Raw genomic sequence first — 22440 nt, forward strand, 5'->3', positions numbered from 1 at the left:
CAACAGTTTGCAAATGTTAAGTTTAGACCAAATTTCCATCTATTTCCCTAGTTACTTCTTTCTGAAATTCTAGACAAGTAAAACTGTTCCATAAAGACAAAACTCAGGTATGGCTGATGGATGCTACGGGGAGGGAGGAAGACTATACAGATGGGAGGGCGCTGCCATCGAAGAGAATGATGAGGCTCTGGGGTTGGTCACTAGAGCTGTGCCCTATGACGACTCTCAAGATCTGCAGAGACTCCTGTGTGTGATTAAAGGGATTCAAGCTAGACGGTGATTTTCATTTACTAGGTGACATGACGACACAGTGCATAACCCTGTTTTATTCTGTGTTCGTCTTGAGGCCACCGGACTCTTACCAGGCTGCTAGACCCAGCTATTACTTTCAGCATATAGGGATGACGGGAGGACAGGAGGACCTGCTAACACCACAGAAAAGCTGTTCAGCAAAGCGAGACTGTGGGAACGTCTACACAAAACCCAATTCTTTCTATATTAATTTGAAAGGGAAAAGAACCAAGACAGAGCAACAAGCTTAAGAAATACATCTAGGGGTTGGGGATTTAGCTCAGTGGTAGAGCTCTTGCCTAGCAAGCGCAAGGCCCTGGGTTCGGTCCTCAGCTCCGGAAAAAAAAAATTGAAAAAAAAAAAAAAAAGAAATACATCAAGCACAGAACACATGAAACTCAAGAAGGATGACCAAAATGTGAATGCTTCACTCCTTCTTTAAAAGGGGAACAAGAATATCCTTGGGAGGGAAAGGGAGGCAAAGTTTGGAACACAGGCTGAAGGAACACCCATTCAGAGCCTGCCCCACATGTGGCCCATACATATACAGCCACCAAACTAGATAAGATGGATGAAGCAAAGAAGTGCAGGCCGACAGGAACCGGATGTAGATCTCTCCTGAGAGACACAGCCAGAATACGGCAAATACATAGCCAGCAGCAAACCACTGAACTGAGAACGGAACCCCCATTGAAGGAATCAGAGAAAGGACTGAAAGAGCTTGAAGGGGCTCAAGACCCCATATGAACAACAATGCCAAGCAACCAGAGCTTCCAGGGACTAAGCCACTACCTAAAGACTATACATGGACTGACCCTGGACTCTGACCGCATAGGTAGCAATGAATAGCCTAGTAAGAGCACCAGTGGAAGGGGAAGCCCTTGGTCCTGCCAAGACTGAACCTCCAGTGAACGTGATTGTTGGGGGGGAGGGTGGTAATGGGGGGAGGATGGGGAGGGGAACACCCATACAGAAGGGGAGGTGGAAGGGTTAGGGAGATGTTTGCCTGGAAACCTGGAAAGGGAATAACAAATGAAATGTAAATAAGAAATACCCAATTTAATAAAAATGGAGAAAAATAAACAAAAACAAAAAAAGAAATACATCAAATATACAATGTGGGGTTTTATTTTAGTTCTTATTTTAAAAAAAAATAAACCATAAAGTGATCAGAAACAAAACAACAGTAGATATTCATTGATATTAAAATAATTAATAAATAGTTGTATCTTTCTGTAAGTATAACAACTGTAATTATGTGTCACTGTTCAGGTATGTGTTTGCTTTGGGGGCTGTTGGTTTTTTGTTTTGTTTTATTTTGACATGGTGTTGTTACCACCATGTTACTCAGACTGGCTCAGGTGGGATCCTCCTGCCTCAGCCTCTGGAGTATGGGATTACAGGTGTGTACACCATGCCTGGCTAACTATTTCGTCAAGAAACGAAGAGTAACTGCTAAGCATCATGTTGTTGTTTCTCTGCTGTCTTCAGCTTGGCCACCAGTCAGGGCCTGTCACTCACACCGTACACTCCTCCCATGTTGCCTTCTGGTCTCTTCCCAGCCTCCAGCTCACCTCTAGTATACCCAATGCAACTACGTCTCCCAGGGAGCTCTGTGCTCCACATCCAGTACTGGTGATTTCAAACCCAACTCCAGGATCTGAGTGACAAACTGAGCTCCTGTGATTCCGCAGCTCAGGCCCCAAAATCTCCTGAGTCACCATACTTCAAGTCTCCATACGGTCCTCTCAGGTTACACCCCAAGCCCTTTTCCCTCACCACTCTACCATGAACTTTCCTCTACAGACTGGTCATTCTAGGTAGATGATAGGGTGGATACTATTTCAACACAACTCCTTCCTCTTAAAAACTCAATGGAGCACACAAGGATTAACCCAAGACCTGATTCGCCAAAGGGGCCTTACCTAGGCTGACTCTACTCCGTGTTGCTTAAATCAGAAATGCTAGGGCTACATGTCAGCACAAGAGATGAAGCCAAAGCCATGTAATAAAAGGCCAACTCCAAGGTGAGCATTAAGTCCACTAAACGATCCCCACTCCTCCCTAAATCCAAGGGACAAAAGCCACACTTGGAGATCAAGTAGTGTTCCATGCAGCTCTGCTTTAATTTAAGTTCATTGCCTTTATCTGCAACCGGACCACTACAGGTTAAATTTGGCAGCTAACCACGTCACCATTTCTAAGCCAAGGAAGAAGATAATGTTGGTAATTCACTAAAACTCTGGTCATGGGTTTAATGGAATACACTTTACCCTCTGTGCTCAGCAAGGTCAACATTCAGACATCAGGAAACCCAGTGGTGAGGAAATAATCTTAAAAGCCCATCTCTTCTGCACATCACTGGACCCCAATAACCGAACTCCACACACCTTCAGAATGATATTTAATCTAGCCCAAGGTCAAACTCAGACCCCACTAAGCTGGACTCCAGCATTTAGAAGACAGAATCATTTTTCTCTGTAGAACAAACAGCATACAACTTGGTTGGCACAAATCTGACCCTGGTTTGGACCTAACCATCGAGCTAGGAAACTGAAACTTTTACCTTGAAAACCACTTATTATATAAGGACAGAAAAGCGCAACCTCGTTGGGAATCAGGCTCCAAGCGGGTACTAGACTCCAGCTTTATGACCTTTAGCCAGAGTCCTCTTCAAACCACACCTTTCACTTCCTTTACTGCTAAGGTCTTCCACGTCTATGGCTCAATCAAACTAACATTAAATCTAACCCCAGATACTCTGTAGTTCTCAGGAATCCACATGTTAAACAACGTTTTCCAATGTTACAAATTACCTTGGAATTTGTTTCATATTATGATCACTGTTTCTCCTTGGCTCAATAAGACTATTTTAAAAAATAGGCTTCAATTGTGTAAAAGCTTAAGAAATCCCGGGGCGGGGGGGACCTAACCACTCAGCAAATTAGAAGCAAAGCCTGCTTGAATGCAATACTAACAGTTGTGTGATATCTTACTAAATGTGAGTTATTCAAAATCTTACTAAATGTGAGTTATTCAAAATCTTACAACTACATAATAAGCCTAAGTAGTAAGTCCTGAGATCTGGTGGTTCTGTGGAAAGTAAGCCCACTTCTTTCCAGAAGACCTGTGTTGAAACTGTTTCCTCACCTGCGATGAACTAAACCAACAGAACATTTCTTTACTACTTGACAACTCTCTTCTGCACACCTACACTCAGGTGCTGTTTTCCTCCATTTCTATTAATTTAGGGGCTGAATCGCCTCCGATATTCCCAGACCCTATCAGCCTAAGTAGGAAACTTTCTAAAAGAAACACCTTAGAATCATTAGGGTTTTCCAATGTCCATTCAAACAGCAGTCTGTCTCTCAAAAGCTGCTTCAGGTGGAAGTGCGTCTTCCAGTCTGTGTGACAGCTTACACTTCTGCCCAGAGCCCTGTCCCTGAGGACGGCGCCGTCACCAATCTACAACAGAGCAGAAGAGCCCTGTCCCTGAGGACGGCGCCATCACCAATCTAGAACAGAGCGGAGATGGCGCAGAGCTGTGATCTCTTCCACTGCCCCAGGAGACTGCATTACTGTACTGTAAATTTCCCACACTACGTGTCTGTGTTCTCCACGACTGTGGAGCACAACGCAGAAAGATCTCAAACAGCAGTGACTGCCCACTGCAGGGCTCTGAGATTGTCTCAGCATCCAAAATTAGAACATTTTGGCAAGAGTTTTGCTGCACGTACCTGATCATAAAAGGTGAGAAAAGGTAATGGCAGGATCAACAATATGGATCACCCGGTCTAGGTCCTGCCCCTGAGACGGATGGCTTGAGTTTGGTCCACAGTGGTAGAAAAGAACCAATCAGTACAAGTGAGTGTTTACCATTTTTCAAAGATGACAAGCTTTGCTGGATTTAGAGACTCCAGGCCTGACAACTGAAGAAGCAATTAAACAGGGAAAAGAAGAGAACTTCTCATCTAGAAGTTAATGGGTAAGAATCAGGATTTGGAGAAAAAGATAAATAATGAAATGTGGTGGCAAATGGTATTGTAACTTAATAGCTTAGCCACTAAAAATAATTATAAAGACTAGGAGGTATGAGAAAATGTGCATAAAATGTGTGTGTGTGTGTGTGTGTGTGTGTGTGTGTGTGTGTGTGTATACAGCACGTGGGCAGGAGTCAGGTCTCTCCTTCTGCCATGTGGCTCTGGAGGCCCAAAGTGGTTCCTCAGGTTTGGTGCCAAGTGCCCATCGACTGACCCATCTTTTAGACCGAAAGCACTCAGTGTTCCTTAAAAGAGCTGTGTTAAAGTTAATTAATGAATTAAAGTTAATATAACTAAGTTGTATAAGCATGCTCTGGCTATGCAGTTACCAGGCTGACTAGTCAGGGTAGACAGTGAGGGAGGGGACACTCGTGTAGCAAACGCTGACTCTAGATCCTTGTTAGGACACGAGGACGACAACAGAGCGCGTGGGGACCTGCTGGCAAACCCATGAGTACACACTTTGGAGTGAGCCCCAGGATTGGATTTTGCTTAGTATTCAAGTGCGGCTATCTAAAATAGCAAACGCAAAAATACTCCATGCCTTAAAAATGTGTCTGTCAACATCACCATTAAGCTCGAACAAGGCTGAGGAGTACAGACTGAGTGAAGGATTAAATTGTTTAGAGCCTCAGGCATAAGAATCAGAGGCAACTTTAAGTACACACCGGCACTTTCCCTTTTTAACAAGACCACTCTAGAGACTTCTATTTCTATGTGTTGGACTAAAAACTCCGTGGTCGGCTGGCCATCAAGAAGGTGAAGTTGTGCCTGGGACAGGCTTGGGAGTCAGGAACATCCTGACTATACAGAGTCGCATTTCCCTGTAGGCCGCTACAGAGCAGGGAAGGGACTCTGGCCTCCACAAGGAGACATGAATGTGGGAAACAGCTAGAGGTTTGTGGATGGACTAGGCCCAGTTAGGATTACTCCCAAAGGAGGAGAACACACTGCCTGCAGAGAAAACCAAGAAACCAGATGCAAGAAGGCTGGGCAAGAGAGTCTCCCAAAAGGTACCAGACTCCCTAGGTTGAAAGATGTAAGGCAATAAGCTTCTACCCTCTAAGTTTGTCCCTGCTGAGCTCCTGTAATTCAAAGCACTAAACTGTATAGGTATAGATTTCTTGCATTCTAGACCTACACAGGTATTCCTGAAAAGCTCATGATCTGCAAAGAGGCAAAGATGATGGACATTTTTCCTTTTTTTTTTTTCTTTTTTTCTTTTTTTCGGAGCTGGGGACCGAACCCAGGGCCTTGCGTTTGCTAGGCAAGCGCTCTACCACTGAGCTAAATCCCCAACCCCGACATTTTAACCTCCAATTTATGCTTTAAGGGACAGAAATGAGCAGAAAGCCATCTTTAAAAATACAAGCCAATATGGCTGCTGCAACACACTGCCTTGTCCAATTTCATCCAGCTCTCACTAGAAGGTGATAGAAACCTCACAATGTAAATTAAACCCTTATGTACAAAACCTTGTATGATTTTTAAAAAGTAAACAAACCTTTCCAGAAATTAGCATATATTTTCTGCTAAAGCAGTAACTCCTACACAAAGGAAGATGAAGAATTGCCAAAGACCAGCTTTGACACCAAAGTATGGAGACTGAGATCAGAATTAGTGCTGATGACACCCAAGGAGGGCTGCGGCTGATGATAGCTAGTGATTAGAGAGAAGGAAGGAAGAAAATTCAAACATGCACACATATAAACAGAGAATGTTTGAGGCAAAGACAAGCTCCAACCACTTCACACATAATAAGTACACATATACAGACAGACAGGCATATACAAATTCTCACATTGGATGGCTGGAGCAAAGCGCCAACAAGCAGGCTCCAAGCACTTCACATACACATATGTACACGTACTTGGTGGGTGGATAGAACAAAGTTCCAACAAGCAGGCTCTAAGCATTTCATACACACACACACACACACACACACACACACACACACACACACACGTAATACAAGCTTTACATACATATTCATACAGATTTGATGGATGGAACAGAGTTCTAACACATTCTCTCACAAACCTTACACACACACACATAATTGGTGGGGGTGGAAGAAGCAAGGTTTCAGCAACTGTATTCTTTCTCCCCTGGCTTATATATCACAGGGAAATCTGTCAAGGAGTATAAAATTACAATGTGATCACATTCTAGTTTTCTTTTCTTTTTTTTTTAAAGATTTATTTATTTAATTTATGTATACAAGTACACAGCAGATCCCATAGATGGTTGTGAGCCACCATGTGGTTGCTGGGAATTGAACTCAGGACCTTTGGAAGAGCAGTCGGTGCTCTTAACCGCTGAGCCATCTCTCCAGCCCCCTCTAGTTTTCTTTTAGTGAGTGACTATGAAAAAAAGAAAAACAGTAATGTTCCCCAATACCTTTACAAGAAATAAACATTATGCAGTACAGGTAAAGAAAACAAATCACTCCCAAGAACCCACATACACTCGAACTAGACAACGTGCTGTAGACTAACAAAGCGTAAGCAAGCAAGGCGGTTTCCTCAGCCAGTGTCTCTTCCTGGCAGGCAGCCATTTAGTTTATTAAGAAAGGATTATTTTATTGTTTATCTTTAAAAGTAATCTTATAAGAATCTTAAAAGAATCATGAATCTAAACTTTTATATAAAAATCAGTCAGGCTGGAGAGATGGCTCACTGGCTAAGAGCACTGACTGGTCCTGAGTTCAATTCCCAGCAACCACATGGTGGCTCACAACCATCTGTAATGGGATCCAATGCCCTCTTCTGGTGTGTCTGAAGACAGCTACAGTGTACTCACATACATGAAATAAATTAATTAATTAAAAAAAAAATCAGTCACATCTACTTTAAATCCTCAGAATGCATATCTACTCAATAGCAATTAAATAATATCGGAAGCCGAGGGCAAAATGGATATAAGGATCCAATCATTACCTAGCCAGTCTCAATGAGAGGCACATCAGTCAGTGCTGCCATGTTTCTTGTTCCCTGGCCACAAAGGGTCCCTAGTTTCACTAAAAAGCGTGTCCCTTTCTCAACTTCAAATTGTTCCCTAAGATTTTTTACATCAAAGCCAGTAGCAAAAACATCTTAACCAACCTAGCTTTGCTAACAACTTTATTTTTCCAAATGTTTTCCTAGGGTGGTGACTGAATCATTAATCTGCTCCAGCAGCAATGCCCGAAAGAGACCAAGCACTATTATCATGAGTGACAGTGATTCTGCCCAGTGAGGAGCTGGACATCCCTTAGAGTTTCACACGATTCTAAGATTAACAAGGAATTCAAGGGCAGCAAGCAGAGTAGACCCCCGTACAGCATGAAGAAAGTCCTCAGGATACAAGGTCCTCGGGGTCACACCCATAGTGGCTGTGCTAACTGGTGGGCTGCATCCCATGAGTTCTAAAGACATTTGTCATTCCTCCTGCATGACCCTAGGCAAAGCTCTAAAACTCTGTGTGTGTGTGTGTGTGTGTGTGTGTGTGTGTGTGTGTGTGTGTGTGTTGGAGGTGGGGGGCAGGCCCCCTTTAAGAGATTCTGAGCACAGAAAGATCTAGGTTGAGCTAGACTTGGGCTCCAAATCTCAAAGAAAATCTGACATTTGTGATTAAACAGGAATGATGATTCTAATAAAATCTCTCACTACCTCAAGGTGTGGATTGAGCTGGACCTAGCATGAAATACGATGTCAAGAGTCTGTGGCAGGTAACTGTATGTGAAGTGTTCTCTTCCCGCTCTATGCCCTTTACTATCTGGTTGTATAGCCTTTCCCATGGGCACTGAACATCTCTCTCTGATTCCTCTTGGTAGGCTACCTGGGGTTTGTAATGGCCCACAGTGTGTCTGAAGTGAGGCTCTTCTGAGAAAGGCCTCTCCTGCTGGGCTGGGGTTGGTATAGCCTGCCTAGAAGGAGCTATGACAGGTAACAGGAAGTAGGTATTGGGGGATAGGGGTTGGTATCCTGCCAAATTATCCCTGACAAGCCTAGAACAAGCTATTTCCCCAGTGCTGAGACACAGGGCTGGTCGCAAGCATGAGTGAGCCTGAGTCAGAAACCATGCCACTGACCACAGCTCATGACAGTGAAACACCAGCTGCTTTAAGCCGCTGTTTCGAGGTGGTCTGAACATACTGAAGGCTAACCAATACAGATGGATAGAATACATTTCGAAATACTTAGGAATCACGCTTCAACATTTACAAAGGACTGAAACATACCATGTGTGCTAGCAACTCAAGCTAATTCCTCACTGGAATATAGAATCCTCACTTTGCGCCCATCCTAAGTAAAGTCTCTAACATCTGAAGAGGGCACAGGAAAGCATTTCATAATACCGGTTAGCCGGTTAGTAAGTGTGTTTGTCACTTTCCTGTGCACAGCGGACTCGGCACCACAGCCCTGGGTCAGAAGCACTCATACCATGGAGATCAGTGTATGATCTACAGAAGGCGCTCCCGGGGTCAGAGGGGAGGGCTCACTTTTCTTCCCTTTGGGGAATTGGGAAGCCATGAACTCTGCTCCCGGTAAGCCTCGTTGAAGTAAGATGGATGCAAAGCATGGGTCTCTTCTTCAGGGCCCTGACTCTCACGCAGGAAACAGCTAGTAGAATGATCAGTACAATTTTTAATTTGGCAATGCTGTGAGGACATACATCTGGGTGTGTTACGTATTTTCCAGAATGCACTATGATACTTGAATAATAACCTTGAAGAGCCTGTGCCCATTTGTCATCTCCAATGGCACTTATTTCTGAAGAAGCCTAAGTCAAGCACACCCCACCTCCAACAGCAACACTGACAATTAGTGTATCTCACTAATTTTCATCCCAAGACAAATGGGATAAAGCGATTTAGTCATTTTCTAATTTTATGCTGATAACTAGGTAGTTTCAACCAATTAATTAAGAAGCAATTTTTAGAATATACAACATGCTACAATGTTAGTCCAGTCATATTTGTACTAAATACCGGATGAACAGTAATTGGGTAGAAAGCTGGGTTTTGTGACCTCTTGTAGAGATGCTGGTACTGAGACTTGGGAATCTCTAAATACTTCTGCCACCCACAACAAAGGGTGTGGTGTCCTAGTCTGACTGTACTTCCGGAGGATACGAATAAAAATGCTTAATTCTGGCACCTAGGACAGTTTCTAGACATTAAGATGTTAGCCTGAAAGGAAGAGGGAATGATAGCATCATCACTTCAGTCTGCCTTTATCAAATAAATAGCAATTTCCTCCCAACCAAGTCACTAGAACTCTGACCTCCTCATTTCCGCCAGAGAACAAAGTGTCTCCTTTTGCAACAGGGAGGCAAAACAGTGGACGGTTGTTGAGTGGATGTCAAAACCAAAAGTCTAGGAACTGGCCTCGTTTTCAGAGGGCTTAGCCTGGCTGAGTCAAAGACAAATGTCCTTACTGGCCTGTACCTCAGGAAGGAAAAGTGAAGAGCTGCAGGGGACACAGTCTCACAGCCTGCTGATTCGTTCCATCCAGAGAAGATGGCTCTCAGGGACCCCGGTACTGCACCACCCCAACCAGTAGCATCCCCCACCGTCAAGAATCCATGGACATGGGGTTGGGGATTTAGCTCAGTGGTAGAGCGCTTGCCTAAGAAGCACAAGGCCCTGGGTTCGGTCCCCAGCTCCGAAAAAAAGAACCAAAAAAAAAAAAAAAGAATCCATGGACATGTGGCTGAAATTCCTCCTGCGGGTTCTCTGTGTGACTGAAGAAACCAGTCCAGATGCGAGCTTTAAAGTGATTTTGTGCTAAGGAAAATCCCAAACTCTAGAGGGCAGGGATAATCTAGACAGGCCAGGGTCAGCATAGGGGCCACGGAACATCCATCTATCTATCTTCCTTCCTTCCTTCCTTCCTTTCTTTCTTTCTTTCTTTCTTTCTCACCATCTATGATTGTATTTAATTATCTTCTTACTGTTGATAACTTACAAATTATCTCCTTTTTTTCATCTTTCCATCTAGTAAGTTGGCAAAGAGGGCCATTCCTAATCTCACATAAACAGAAATTCCAGTTATGAGTGTTTCTGAATGGGTGCTTAAGGACAATTCTGAATTACAGCTTAGTCTTTGATAACAGACGACTTAAAAGGTCTAACTTGCTTGTTCCTAAAAGCATTTTAACTTGTAGATCAGTAACTATAAAGAAGTGTTAAATACTTATTTGATATCATACATAAACTACAGTAAATTCCTTTCAGTGGTTAAAAGGCAGCATCATTGATGTAGGGGATTCTAATTAAAACAGCGATGTCAAGAATAGTTGCCTCCTGGTGTTTAGCATTGCCTGTCAGAGGCCAGTGAACACACACTGAAGCATGGGTGAGTCTTCTTGATTCTGAGATGGCGATAGAATTTTCCCATATTATATTCAAACATATTCATATACCCAGTTATATAAATCTAAGTACAAAACCATTCAATAGGTTCAAGGCCACGCCCCCATATTTATGGAAAGTAAAACATTACTAATTAAGTCCAATCTTATCTTGAGAAAGGGAGAGCAGGGATAGCATGTATACAACTAGAAGTGTTACTTTAAAAGAGACCATATCTGCTTTAAGACAAGTCAGTTTTACTTAAATCAGGGCTGTCTGACAAAAACATCATTAGCCATTCATGATCTCAATTTGGTGCATGAATTAAATTATGGTATACATTAAAGCCATGAGACATTTGTTTCTAATAAATAAGGCAGTGGATTTACTCATTGGTAGCCTTTTGAAGATAAGCTATAAGATCTGCCCTTTCTCCTTTCTGAATTTCAGCGAAGATCATTTTTGTTCTAGGGATGTACTTTTTGGGATTCTCCATATATTCCCTTAGGGCATCCCATCCCCAGGTGATGCCTTTGTTCTTGTTGGCATCTGTGTAAGAGAATCCAGCAGCCTGGCCTGTCTTCTGCCCAAACAGACCCTGGAGGTTTGGTCCAGTCTCATGCTTGCTTCCCTTTTCCACAGTGTGCACTAGGCACATTTCTGACCAAAAGTCTACTTGCCTTTTTCAACATCACCCATTTTAAAATCACCCCAGGCTGGTCAACACCACAAACGTTCAGACTCTTAGACAGACAACCCACTCTCTCCAGAACACTTTTTCTTAAGGTTAACAAACAAACAACAACAAAAAAATACAAACAACAAAAAACTTCAGCTCTCCCATAGCTGTCTGGAAACCTATGATTAATAAACTCACTGAGTAAGCAGTCTGAGTTACTGTTAAATTCTGCTCTCTGGTCCTTTATTTGCTTGCTTAGTGATTCAATCAAACCAACACTGTGCACACTGCTGTAAGCTTTACACTGTTTTAAACACTGGAAGAATTTAAGAGGCCAGCACTCGTCGAGTAAAGACAAGTGTGTCAACTAGAAAGGCTATCCTGAGGCCAGATCTGAGGGGATGGTGAAAGGCCGACATCTAGAAACTCAGGCAGGAGCATGATGGATGGGACAAAAGCAGCAAGTTCAGACCTTCAAACAACTTCCCTAGTGGGCAGGAGGAAATCAGTTAAGCACACAAGGTAGGAAATGCTGGAGGTACCCCAGGAAAGCCAGCCCAAGTGGAATTTCTACAAATTGACCATAACCTAGTACTCCCAAATGACTTCAAGCACCCCCAAATTTCCCCAGAAGCCTTTTCAGGTGACTGACATAGGCAAGCAAAGAAAGTGAGATAAGAGGAGGAAGTTGCCCTGACAGGGGACCTTTCAGCCTCAGTCTGAACAAGACAGTCAGCTGCACGTCCACTTAGGTCTGGAAGGGGACTGTTCTGAATAAAGCCGCGTGTGGTGGATGAAGGGTAGGATGCTTGCCTAGCATGCAGCAAACCCTGAGTTCCAGTCAAAGCACCACATACACGGGGTGTGGAGGCTCCCACATGTAATCCCAATACCAAAGTGGGTGAACCAAGGAAACTAACAGCTTAAGACCATCCTTGAGGTTAATAGTGAGTCTGAGGCAAGCCTAGTCTACATGAGAGAACCCCTGCCTCAAAAAATAAAGAGAACATTTCATCATGAAGTATAAAAAAACACTGCCTAAAGTGAGTAAGTACACATTCATGCTCTCTTGACTTTCAGAATAACTTGCCAAGTGCAAGAGGGAAGGTGATAAACAGCTGGATTCTAGAAACCAGCATCATTGTTACAGTTCAGCTGGTTCCTTGTGGGAGAGCTGGCAGGTGTTTAAAGTCAGCCAGAGGGGGGCGACCTACTAAACAGTGATGTGAGGCTCTGTCAACCAACCCAATGATGCTAGCTAATCGCTAGCCACATGGCCCGCTCTTTGGAGGTACTGGCTGGCCATGTGAGAGGGTCAGATGAATGGATGCAAACAGCAGCCAACGCCAACTAGTGAGGGGCGGGGCTGAGAAAGGCTGACCTTGGCAGACAGAAGAGTTACTCTCTGACTGAAAGAGCAGCCCTAAAAGGCTAGGATGTGGGAGGTGGGGAGGGAAAGTGGCCTGAGGAGGGTGCACAGGAGCCCACAGCATCTAGGTGGGAAAAGGTGTCAGACTTTAATGGGACAGAGAACACCCTGGCCAGAACCATTGAGAAGTGAGAAGCAGTTGTGCAAAGAAAGTTGGGTACAGAGTAGTCACAAGGACCTTCACCCCTTACAGACCTGATGCCTCAGTGTTAATGAAAGGTCACATTCAGGGAAATGACACTGTGAAAAGCCATTCTGAGGACACCAGTTTGGCAAGACAGATTTAAGAAGGGAATCCCAGGGCTCAGGAATTCCTCATGGAGGCTGCTGTAGTGACCAAGGTTTAGCAGGGTGAAAACGGACAGGCATGGGCTGGAGAGATGGCTCAGCGGTTAAGAGCACTGACTGCTCTTCCAGAGGTTCTAATATCAAATCCCAGCACCCACATGGTGGCTCACAGCCATCTCTAATGAGATCTGATGCCCTCTTCTGGTATGTCGGAAGACAGCTACAGTGTACTTATATATAATAAATAAATAAATCTTTAAAAAAGAAAAGAAAAAAGAAAATGGACAGGCACACATAGTGGTGTCAGGTCTGACACAGTTGTACTATCTTCAAGGATGGCCTTCAGCTGGTGTCTCTGACCTTGAATTTCTAGAAGGTTCCCAACATTCCCCTACTCAGAAGAGTAGCTTATCCTGTTTAGTTTTTTTACAAAATATATGGTTTATACCTGACACTTGTTTTTATTTTCAAGACTACAGAATTTTGGTCCATGATGTGGCGAGGGTATGCATATAACTAGCCCTTGGTACCCTTGGCAGCCCGCCTCTGCAGAACTCCTGATATGTAACAGTATTGAACACTTGGGGTCACGTAATTCAACAGTGATGGCATTTAGCACATCTTGTGTCACTCACTCCACAGAGAGAGGACTCTGAGAAGCTTGGTCTGGTATCTTCCTATCTTCCCTGCATGTGCTACATGTATGCTGTGTCCTGGGACTACAACTTGCCATGGCTGTGTGTATGGTTGTAAGGTGTGAGTCCTGATCTTGGGATTCTCTGACACAGCAGGAGAAAGATCTATGAGGGACATGAATATGACTGAAAGAGCTTGTACCTGACCAAATAAGGAAATAAAGACAAGGCATGACTCAAAGTCAGTTATAAAAGTTTACATGTGTAATTAACTCCCAAATGCTAGTGCCTTATTTAGGGCAGGAAAAAAATTCACTTTATTCATACACACAGGAATGTACCACACACACACACACACACACACACACACACACACACACACACACGCACATCACACACGCGTGAGCGTGCGCGAACTACAGCAGAAATGTTTTTAGCTTTTGATGACATAAAGAAAATTAAATGGGAATGAACTCCCAGCTGCTGGCCCTTGTGTCAGGCTCAGTTCTGAGTGCTTTCCTTCTACATTATCAACCTGTCAGCTCTTCACAAGACCCGATGAGGTAGATACTATGGATACTCTTCAGCTCAGGAGACCATGATGCAAAGGGGCTAAAGTAACTAGTCCAAGGTCACATGATTCAGATTCCAACTTTGGCACTCTCTCTCACTCTCTCTGGAGCCTCCATTCTTAATTACACTATAAAAAGAAAATGACTACCAGTGAGGGTCCCTCTAACACTGGAGAGTCCCTGCACTTCCGGCCAGCCACCTCACTCTGGTGTATCATATAACACAGACTAAGGAATCTACTTTTCAGGCTTGAATGACAACCTCTCTGGATATAGGAACAGATTCCACCCACAACAGATTTCCTTTCTGAGCATTTTACCCAAAATCTGGGTTTGCAGTCAGTCCCTATAAACAATTAGGAACACAGAAATTTTCCTACAAATCATCTTAATATGTTTATGCGTTCTAAAACAGTTTGGAGATATAGCTCAGTTGGGAGAGTACTTGCCAGGCATGCGCAAAGGCCTGGGTTTGGGCCCCACGACTGCAGAAACCTGGCTTGCTGGCACATGCCTGTAATCCCAGAACTCAGGGGGAGGCAGGAGTATCAGCAGTGCCTCAGCCTCATAAGAAACTAACTGCCAGCCTGGGCTACATGAGACTGTCTGAGAAAACAAGTTAAAGCGCTTAAGAGGCAACCAATATATGAAGAGAGCTGGTAACTGGAAAAAGAAAAATCCTATAAGAATTCTAAAAGTTGGTGCTTTTTTTCTGGAGGGGGTTGTTTCTGTTTTTTTGTTTTGTTTACTTTTTTTTTCTTTTTGCACCTGAAAACACAGATCTGTAATTGCTTGACTTAGGCCAAAGAAACCCAAGGCTCCTGCAGAACCCAACACTGGGCTTGCAGGCTCCTGTGGCAGTAGAAACTAATGAAGACTCACCTTGTCAAAATGAAGACAGCGGTCTGTAGCCCTTACTTAGCTAGAAAGCTTTCTAGCAAGCACATGCATCTTTGAAAATGTCTATCTTTTCACCAGCTGACTGTCTAGGTTTTTGTGCAGTCCCAGCAGAGTTCAAAACCAGCCATGTGTCTGGGGAATTAACCCCTCCTGCCTCAGACAACTCAATTCTGCCCGGCAGGCAATCTCCGCTCTGTCACCCCACCCTACCCGCTAGCCCTCTGCCTAGCCAGACAGTAACTGCTGTGACTCCAGGTCTTAAATTTACCACTGAACTTCCTTTGATGGTGGTCTTCCTTTCACTTCCTCAATAGGCAGACAGTACCGTTTTACTGACTCACAGCTGGCTGAAATAGTCCTTAGTTTGAAAGTTTAGGACCCCAATTAAGCCTTATTATCCACATTGAGTTAATACTCTTCAGAGGGTAGATTATATTCAGCTGCTAGGTGTGGTCTGATTTAATGGAAATGGGGTGTGTGTGTGTGTGTGTGTGTGTGTGTGTGTGCTGTATACATGTGAGTGTGCAAGACCCACCTGTCTGTGTCCCCCAACCAGGCACATACAATCATGTCCAGCTTTTTATGTCCAGCTAGAGATTTGAACCTAGACCCTCATGTGTGCAGAGCAAGTACTCTTACCCACTAAGCCATCACCCCAGCTCCACGGTTTATATCTTTTCTTTTTTTTTTTTTTTTTTTTTTCCAGAGCTGGGGACCGAACCCAGGGCCTTGCGCTTCCTAGGCAAGCGCTCTACCACTGAGCTAAATCCCCAACCCCCATGGTTTAAATCTTAACTGTTCCCCAAAAGGTGCTTTTCTAAAGGTTTAGTCCCTAACTGGCGACACTACAAGGAGGTGCTGGAAATCTTAGGATGTGGCCGGAGGAAGACATCGGAGGCGTTCCCTTGAAGAGCATAGCCAGACCTATCCCTGCATCTTCTTTACCTCCTGTCTGCACTGGAGCTCGCAGTTTCCTGTGTCACCCTTTCCCTGCAGTGACACACTGCTCTGTCAACAGTCCAAAGGCAACAAGGCTGAGTGACTACAACTTGAAACCAGGAGCCAAAATAACCTTTTCTTCTTTCAAGTTGCCTATCTCAGGTATTCTGTCACAGTGACAGGCAGAGTTCTTGTTAGGGTGTGGTTATCTGTAAAATAACTCTAGGAAAACATATCCAAAATGCTGGAAAAGGGGGGCTGAGGGGGAGATGGCTCAGCAATGAAGGGCACAGACTGAGGACTGGAGTTCAGCTCCCATGGTCCAACACTCTGAACTCCAAGGCACCTGTACTCAGTGCACACACAGTCCACACACAGATTGATATTCAATGTCCCCCCACCTTCTTGTCCAGGGGTGCTTAAAGCATGGATCAGTAGAATCCCTCGGAACTTGACAGTAAGGCCAGCTCTCTCAGGGACCCTAACTTTAACTTTTCTAAACAGAACCTCCAGGAGGGGGGGGCCCAGTACCTACCCACTGGTTCACAAGAGCTCCAAGTAACTCTGATAAACACTCACGTTTGAGAACCACTTTCTAAAGAGAAGAAAGAGGAGACTGGGGTCTGTGCACCACAGGATGTTAAGCAGTCACCATGGCATCGAAGGATGCTGAGCTGAGGGCCTGCCATGGGCCCATTTGCCAACAGTATCTTTTGCCCTGCCAATGTGACTGCGCATAATTTCAAACAGTCCCCAGGGACCACCACTGACGGTAGAGCCGCTGGCATAGACTTTGGAAAAGTGGGCCTCGACTTCAGGAAGCCCCTTGATTCTTTAGCTTTTCCTTTCAGGACATCCTCGTTCCCTGTGGCTCTTCTGTAATAAATTAACTTTAGCTGGATCCTGCTATAAATATTTAAAGTTACTTTCCTAAGCAGATTAGTGGTAGCGCACAGCTCCAACCCTAGTACTCGGGGGTGCTGAGGCAGAATGATCCTCAGTTCTAGCCTAGCCTGGGCTACACAGTGAGCCCTGTTTCATAAAGAAAAACTGTGGTGGCACATGCCCAGAGTCCTAGTATTAGGAGGTGGATGCAGGGAAATTAGGAGTTTAAGATCTTCCGTAGCTGCACAATATATTCAAGGCCAGACTGGGCTCCAGGAAATCCTGAGTAAAAAGCAAACTGAAGAAAGAGCTGATGAGGAAGCTCGGCCTGCCTGCCCTGGGCACAGTCATCCACACTCACACACATTATCTGCACACACAAATAAAGGGATACAAAAGGTTCGATTGTCAGGATTGAAGTGCAAGTTGCCAAGTTTCATTAAAAAAGGTACAAAACATTTATTTTAGTCCTGAAAATTAGTAAGAAGGAGGGCTCATGGATGGGGGCAAAAAGTGAGTCCTGTCACTTTGTATTTGCTGCCGGCAGTCACCGGCTGCCTGATGTGGCCCCCACTGGTTTCTTCTAATGCACAGAGTCTTGTATGATTAAAAAGAACTTGGGCCTGGGTTCAAACCTCAGTCCTACCACTTAATAGCTTTGTGACCTTGGTAATTTGGTAATTACTTTGGAGTAGTTTGTACCTCAGGTTTCTGACTGTCCAATGGTGTGCTTAAGTTCCATAATGCTCTTGGCAAGACCTGAAGGGCATCCTCAACGACTGCTACTTTTCAGTGAAACAAATATTCACAGTGCACGGGATAAATAAAGACTAAAAACAGTTCATCTATTCAGATCAATTTTAGCACCAAAAGAGATTTGAGAAAATATCCATACCTGGGCACCACTTCTTACTTTGAAAATGTATTGAGTCTTGGAACTGCTGATCAGGAAAACGTTCTGCACTGTTCCCAAGGGGGGTTATGACCTTGGATGTACTAAAACACACACACACATACACACACAGCAAATTTGCACTGGTAGAGAAGGCCTTTCTGAGAGTTAACTACTGACATTTCTTTTTTTTCTTCTTCTTCTTCTTTTTCTTTTCTTTTTTCTTTTTTTCAGAGCTGGGGACCAAACCCAGGCCCTTGAGCTTGCTAGGCAAGCGCTCTACCACTGAGCTAAATCCCCAAACCCCGGACATTTCTAAAACAAAAATTCTGATCATAACATCTGCTTGTGCTTTTAGAAGTTTTGTCCCTGTCTACAAAACCAAATCCAGTTCCTAAGTAAGAGCCATACCAAAATTCTTTTCCAAAACCAGACACTGCCTTTTCTAGGCCTCAGCTCTTTTCTGCCAGACACCCTCCACTCCAGCCACTTTAAAACGTATAGAGTTCTTGACCACTTCACATTCCTCTACCCTTTCCCTCTGCTGGAAGCAGTACGTGCGTCTTCCCTTCTATAAACCACCCCTTCATGCATGAGGAACCCGTCTAGAGATGGTTCTTGAATTCAGCCCAGAGAGTTTCTTCTCTCTGTGTCTTCCCAGCATCTGGGAGCTGAACCCACAAGGCCATGTCCTTGGTAAACTGCTCAGTAGTTGCAAAGAGCTATTTTAATGCCAGATGCCTTTATAGTTATGGTGGAGACGAATGAACGGGCATGCCTGACATCATACTCTTGGCTGAATGAGGAAGACCAGTCCTCAGGCAAATATACAGGCTTCCTTAGGTCAAGGGCCATAAGGAGCAATAAATCAGAAGTTATATGAGCATGGGCACTGTGGCTTTTGATCCCTCTCTTATCCGCAGGACCTTACACCCCATAGATACAATGTCCCTGAATGAAAGAGTGAATGAATATGATAAACAGGACAGTTTGGAGAAAGACTAACAAGGACAAAACTCACAGCCCACACTTGCATTAAATCCCATGAACTGTGGTACCAACGATAAAAACTTAAAACACACATCAGAAACCTTCAGAAGCAACTCCTAGTGGTCCAGTTATTTGCCAGAATCTTTCAGGACAGTTGAGCATCGGTTAAAAACGGGCGGATCCAAGACTCCCCTGAACATGTGTCAAAAAACAGCTTAGTAATCACTTTCCATAAAATCTTTATTAGCACTGTCCCTACCCAGTGAATCTCAGATATCTGGCAATTTACCCAAGATACATGAGTCACACATAAAATATTTTACCAAATAAAGCTGTCTGACTCTAATGAACTGTTGTCTAAATTCCCATTTGTATCACACAAACACCATTATTCTGCCACTTGTCTTGTTTACATCCCTTCTCCCTGGTCTCAGGTTCTCCCCTGACCACTTCTGATTCACATAGCCAGACAAGGATCCTACCAGTCAAGCACCACCTCGAGGTCAGTCACATGTAAACTGGAGAGAAAAATAAGCTTGCTCACTACCTGAGAAAAAGGACCTAAGCTCATTCAAAATACAAATACAAAGGTCAGGCTCCCAGAGCTGGGGGCTTCAAGTTTCCTTTTCCCTTTCAGGGCAGGCCCTCAATTTCACTCACTTCAAAAGGTCTGAAGACAAAAGGCTGGCCTCAGCCTCCAGCTTAGAGAGAAGAGTAGAAAGTGCTAGCCAGAGCCCTTCCACTTGGGGCCTATCACTGCTTTAAGGAAACTGTTTCCCTCAACCGAGTTTTAAACCTTAAAGGTTTCAAACTTGCTACAATTTTAAAACAAGAGCTATTTCTCCAGTCACTTTACACTGCCTTGAAAATCAGAGGGCAGATGACAAGTCCTGGGTTCCATTCATGTCTTCCTCAGTACCTCCTTGACTCAGAGAAGCCAATAACACCTTTGTGGCTTCAGTTCCCTCTTGGCTAAAATGAAATCACTGGACCAAACGAATCTTTTCCGAAGTGACCCGCAGAAGGTTGGAACATGGATAACACAGCTTGTTTTAGTCTTGTGGTAAATGACATTCTGTTTTTTACTTGTGGAGATAAATTACTTGCAAACAAAATTACTTACTTGTAAACAAAATTTTCCTTTTGAAATAAGTGCATCTGGTCTTTTAAAGAACGAATCACTTGTACATAAAAATTGAAAACTATTTGGTCAGTAAGAGTTCAGCCAGTTCTAGCAGCTGTGGTAAAAACAAAACAAAACAAAACAAACACCAAAAACTGATTCTGAGGCCAGGAGGAGAAAGAAGCACTGAAAAATATACACCCTAACCTCAACCCCCAAACAAATTAGAAGGAAGAGGTGAATGCCCCTGGGATTCCTTGTGAGGAATAAACAGCCGCACCAGGTCCCAAGGTAATCAGCTAGTCCTCTGGGGCTTGGAACTGACCCAGGAGAACCCAGAAACTCTGGAGCACCAGGTGAACCCAGCGAGGAAGGCACAGGAGGCAAAGGTCTGAGGTTGGAGCAGCACCATGGGGCAGGTTTCGGGCGTCAACAGGGCAAAAGGCTAGCAAGAAGCACAGCACTGGAACACCGAGTTGCAGGGGTGTGCACTGAGAACCCTGAACTGCAGGCCAGCGGTGAGGATAGAGGTTTAGTCAGGATGAGGAATGGAGGGACCAGGACCCAGGTTAGAAGGGTGTGGTGAAGGTCCTGAACTGAAGACGTTTGGAGGAAGAGCTTGGTCTAGAGAGATCCTGTGAAATCCAGGGTCCCAGGATGGGTGGGTGCTATACGTCGGGGTCCTGAGACTGGAGGGGCGCTGTAGGACCCGGTCCAGGGACGGAAGAGTCTGTGGGTCAGGGTCCCAAGATAGAGGGGGCGCTGGAGAACCAGGTTCCGGACTGAATGAGCGTGTAAGGGTTCCCAGGACTAAAGGCGCGCGTTGGGAGATAGGTCCCAGACTAAAGGAGTAAGACAGATCCGCCTGACGGCACCAGGATCTCGGTGGACTACGGGGACGCGAGAGACGAGGTGGCCGCTCGATCCGGAGTGACAACAAGAGGGGAGGCAGAGCCGCGGACCCCACGATCCCCGTGCCTCGTGGCCGTCACCACCTCACGCCCTGGCCCCCGCGTGCTCCCAGACCTTACCTGTCCTCGCTAGCGGTGATCACGCCGTCCTCCTTGGGGATGAGAAGCGCTGCGGTGACGGCGTCCTGGTGGCCCTCAATCTTGCTCAGCAGCACCGGGCGGCTGCTCTGCGGCCTGGAGTGGATCTCGGCCGCCATGTTCGAGCCGCGGCCTCCCCCGCGGGCGGCCCATCAGCTGACCGCCGGGCGGGGACGCGCCGGTTGCTTAGGGCAACCCGGCCGCGTGTTCGCCACGCCGCCGTAAGCTCGCGAGCACAGCCGCAACTTCCCGTATTCCATGGTGAAGCCGCGCAATTATAATTCTGTGACCCCGGAAGGAACCCCATGAAAAACCAGGACCTTGGTGAATGTTAAAAAGACAAATCGTTCTCCCGGAAATGGATTGAGTTGAGTAGTAACAGAACACAACAACCTTCCCCTCAAACAGTACCACACTGCATCCACCTGAGAAGCCATTGTTTGAAAGACACACCTGGCAGCTGGGACTGGTACCATCATCCGACCGCTCATAGCCTGTGCATAATTCTACTGTATGATCATTAACATTGTGCACTCTACCATGATGAAACACTCTCCTGTCCAGGCGATCGTGACTATCACCCCCTGCCACCCCTCCAGTTACAGCTTTCTCCTCCATCTAGTAAGATGTTAGAATATACAATTTTGTATTTACTGCCCCCCACTTCCTGTCAACTTCCTATCCAGAGGAAAGCTCTTTTACCTTAAACCTTTCCCATTACCTACCACCAACCCATAGCCTATAGTTGCCCTGTTACCCAGATGTCAAATGGCAACCTCCCCATGAAACCCTCTACCAACACACAGTCAACCTCACTTTTTTTTTTTTTTTTTTTTTTTGGTTCTTTTTTTCGGAGCTGGGGACAGAACCCAGGGCCTTGCGCTTCCTAGGTAAGTGCTCTACCACTGAGCTAAATCCCCAGCCCCTCAACCTCACTTTTTAAACTGCTGGTAGATTCCTGGTGAGTTTTGGCTGGAGGACCCTGATAGTATGTTTTAAGGGCCATAAGCGAGAGACCCAGTCAAAATTTTAGACAGCTCCCTTTTCAGTCCTTCCTTTACACATCTGTGGTTCTATTATCCAAATTGCAGTACACACAAACCATGGATATGGATTCATGAGGCACAAACCATGAGCAAAAATAGCCCCTTCCTTCCTTCAGTTGCCTTTAGTCTGGTAGTTTGTGTCACAGCAGTGAAGAAGTACTTATCCAGTGGTTAAATTCTTACTTAGAATTATTGAATTCTACTTAGAGTTCTTTAGTATTGAGTAGCAGTTTTCTCTGGTTAAAAGCGTCCATCCAGACGCTTTTAAAAGCGTCCAGAGGGAAGCTCAGTAAGGCAGGGAATGATTACCCGGAGATAGAACAGGGTGTCCTAAGAGAAGGCAAA

General features: G+C 44.8%; 1 protein-coding gene and 1 pseudogene across 19 annotated transcripts in view; both read right to left on the reverse strand.

Annotated features, from left to right (window-relative positions):
- Wdfy1 (WD repeat and FYVE domain containing 1) overlaps positions 1-21207 on the reverse strand; it is a 93054-nt gene extending 71847 nt beyond the window's left edge. For 16 of the 19 annotated variants that reach the window (XR_015628562.1, XR_015628570.1, XR_015628569.1 and 13 more), the window contains exon 1: positions 21032-21195. Coding sequence is in view for 2 of the 19 variants with exons in the window: in XM_087565471.1 (XP_087421597.1) it covers positions 21032-21168 (137 nt within the window). In the remaining 17 variants the exon portion in view is untranslated. Of the gene's footprint in view, positions 1-21031 lie in introns of all 19 variants that reach the window. The other 3 variants (NR_172064.1, NR_172063.1, NM_001393984.1) reach the window with 1 other exon arrangement.
- On the reverse strand, positions 10955-11443 carry LOC148003800 (cytochrome c, somatic pseudogene; annotated as a pseudogene).
- Positions 21208-22440: the final 1233 nt, after the last annotated feature.

This window comes from Rattus norvegicus, chromosome 9, assembly GCF_021556685.1.
Source record: "Rattus norvegicus strain SHRSP/BbbUtx chromosome 9, alternate assembly SHRSP_T2T, whole genome shotgun sequence".
Taxonomy (NCBI): domain Eukaryota; kingdom Metazoa; phylum Chordata; class Mammalia; order Rodentia; family Muridae; genus Rattus; species Rattus norvegicus.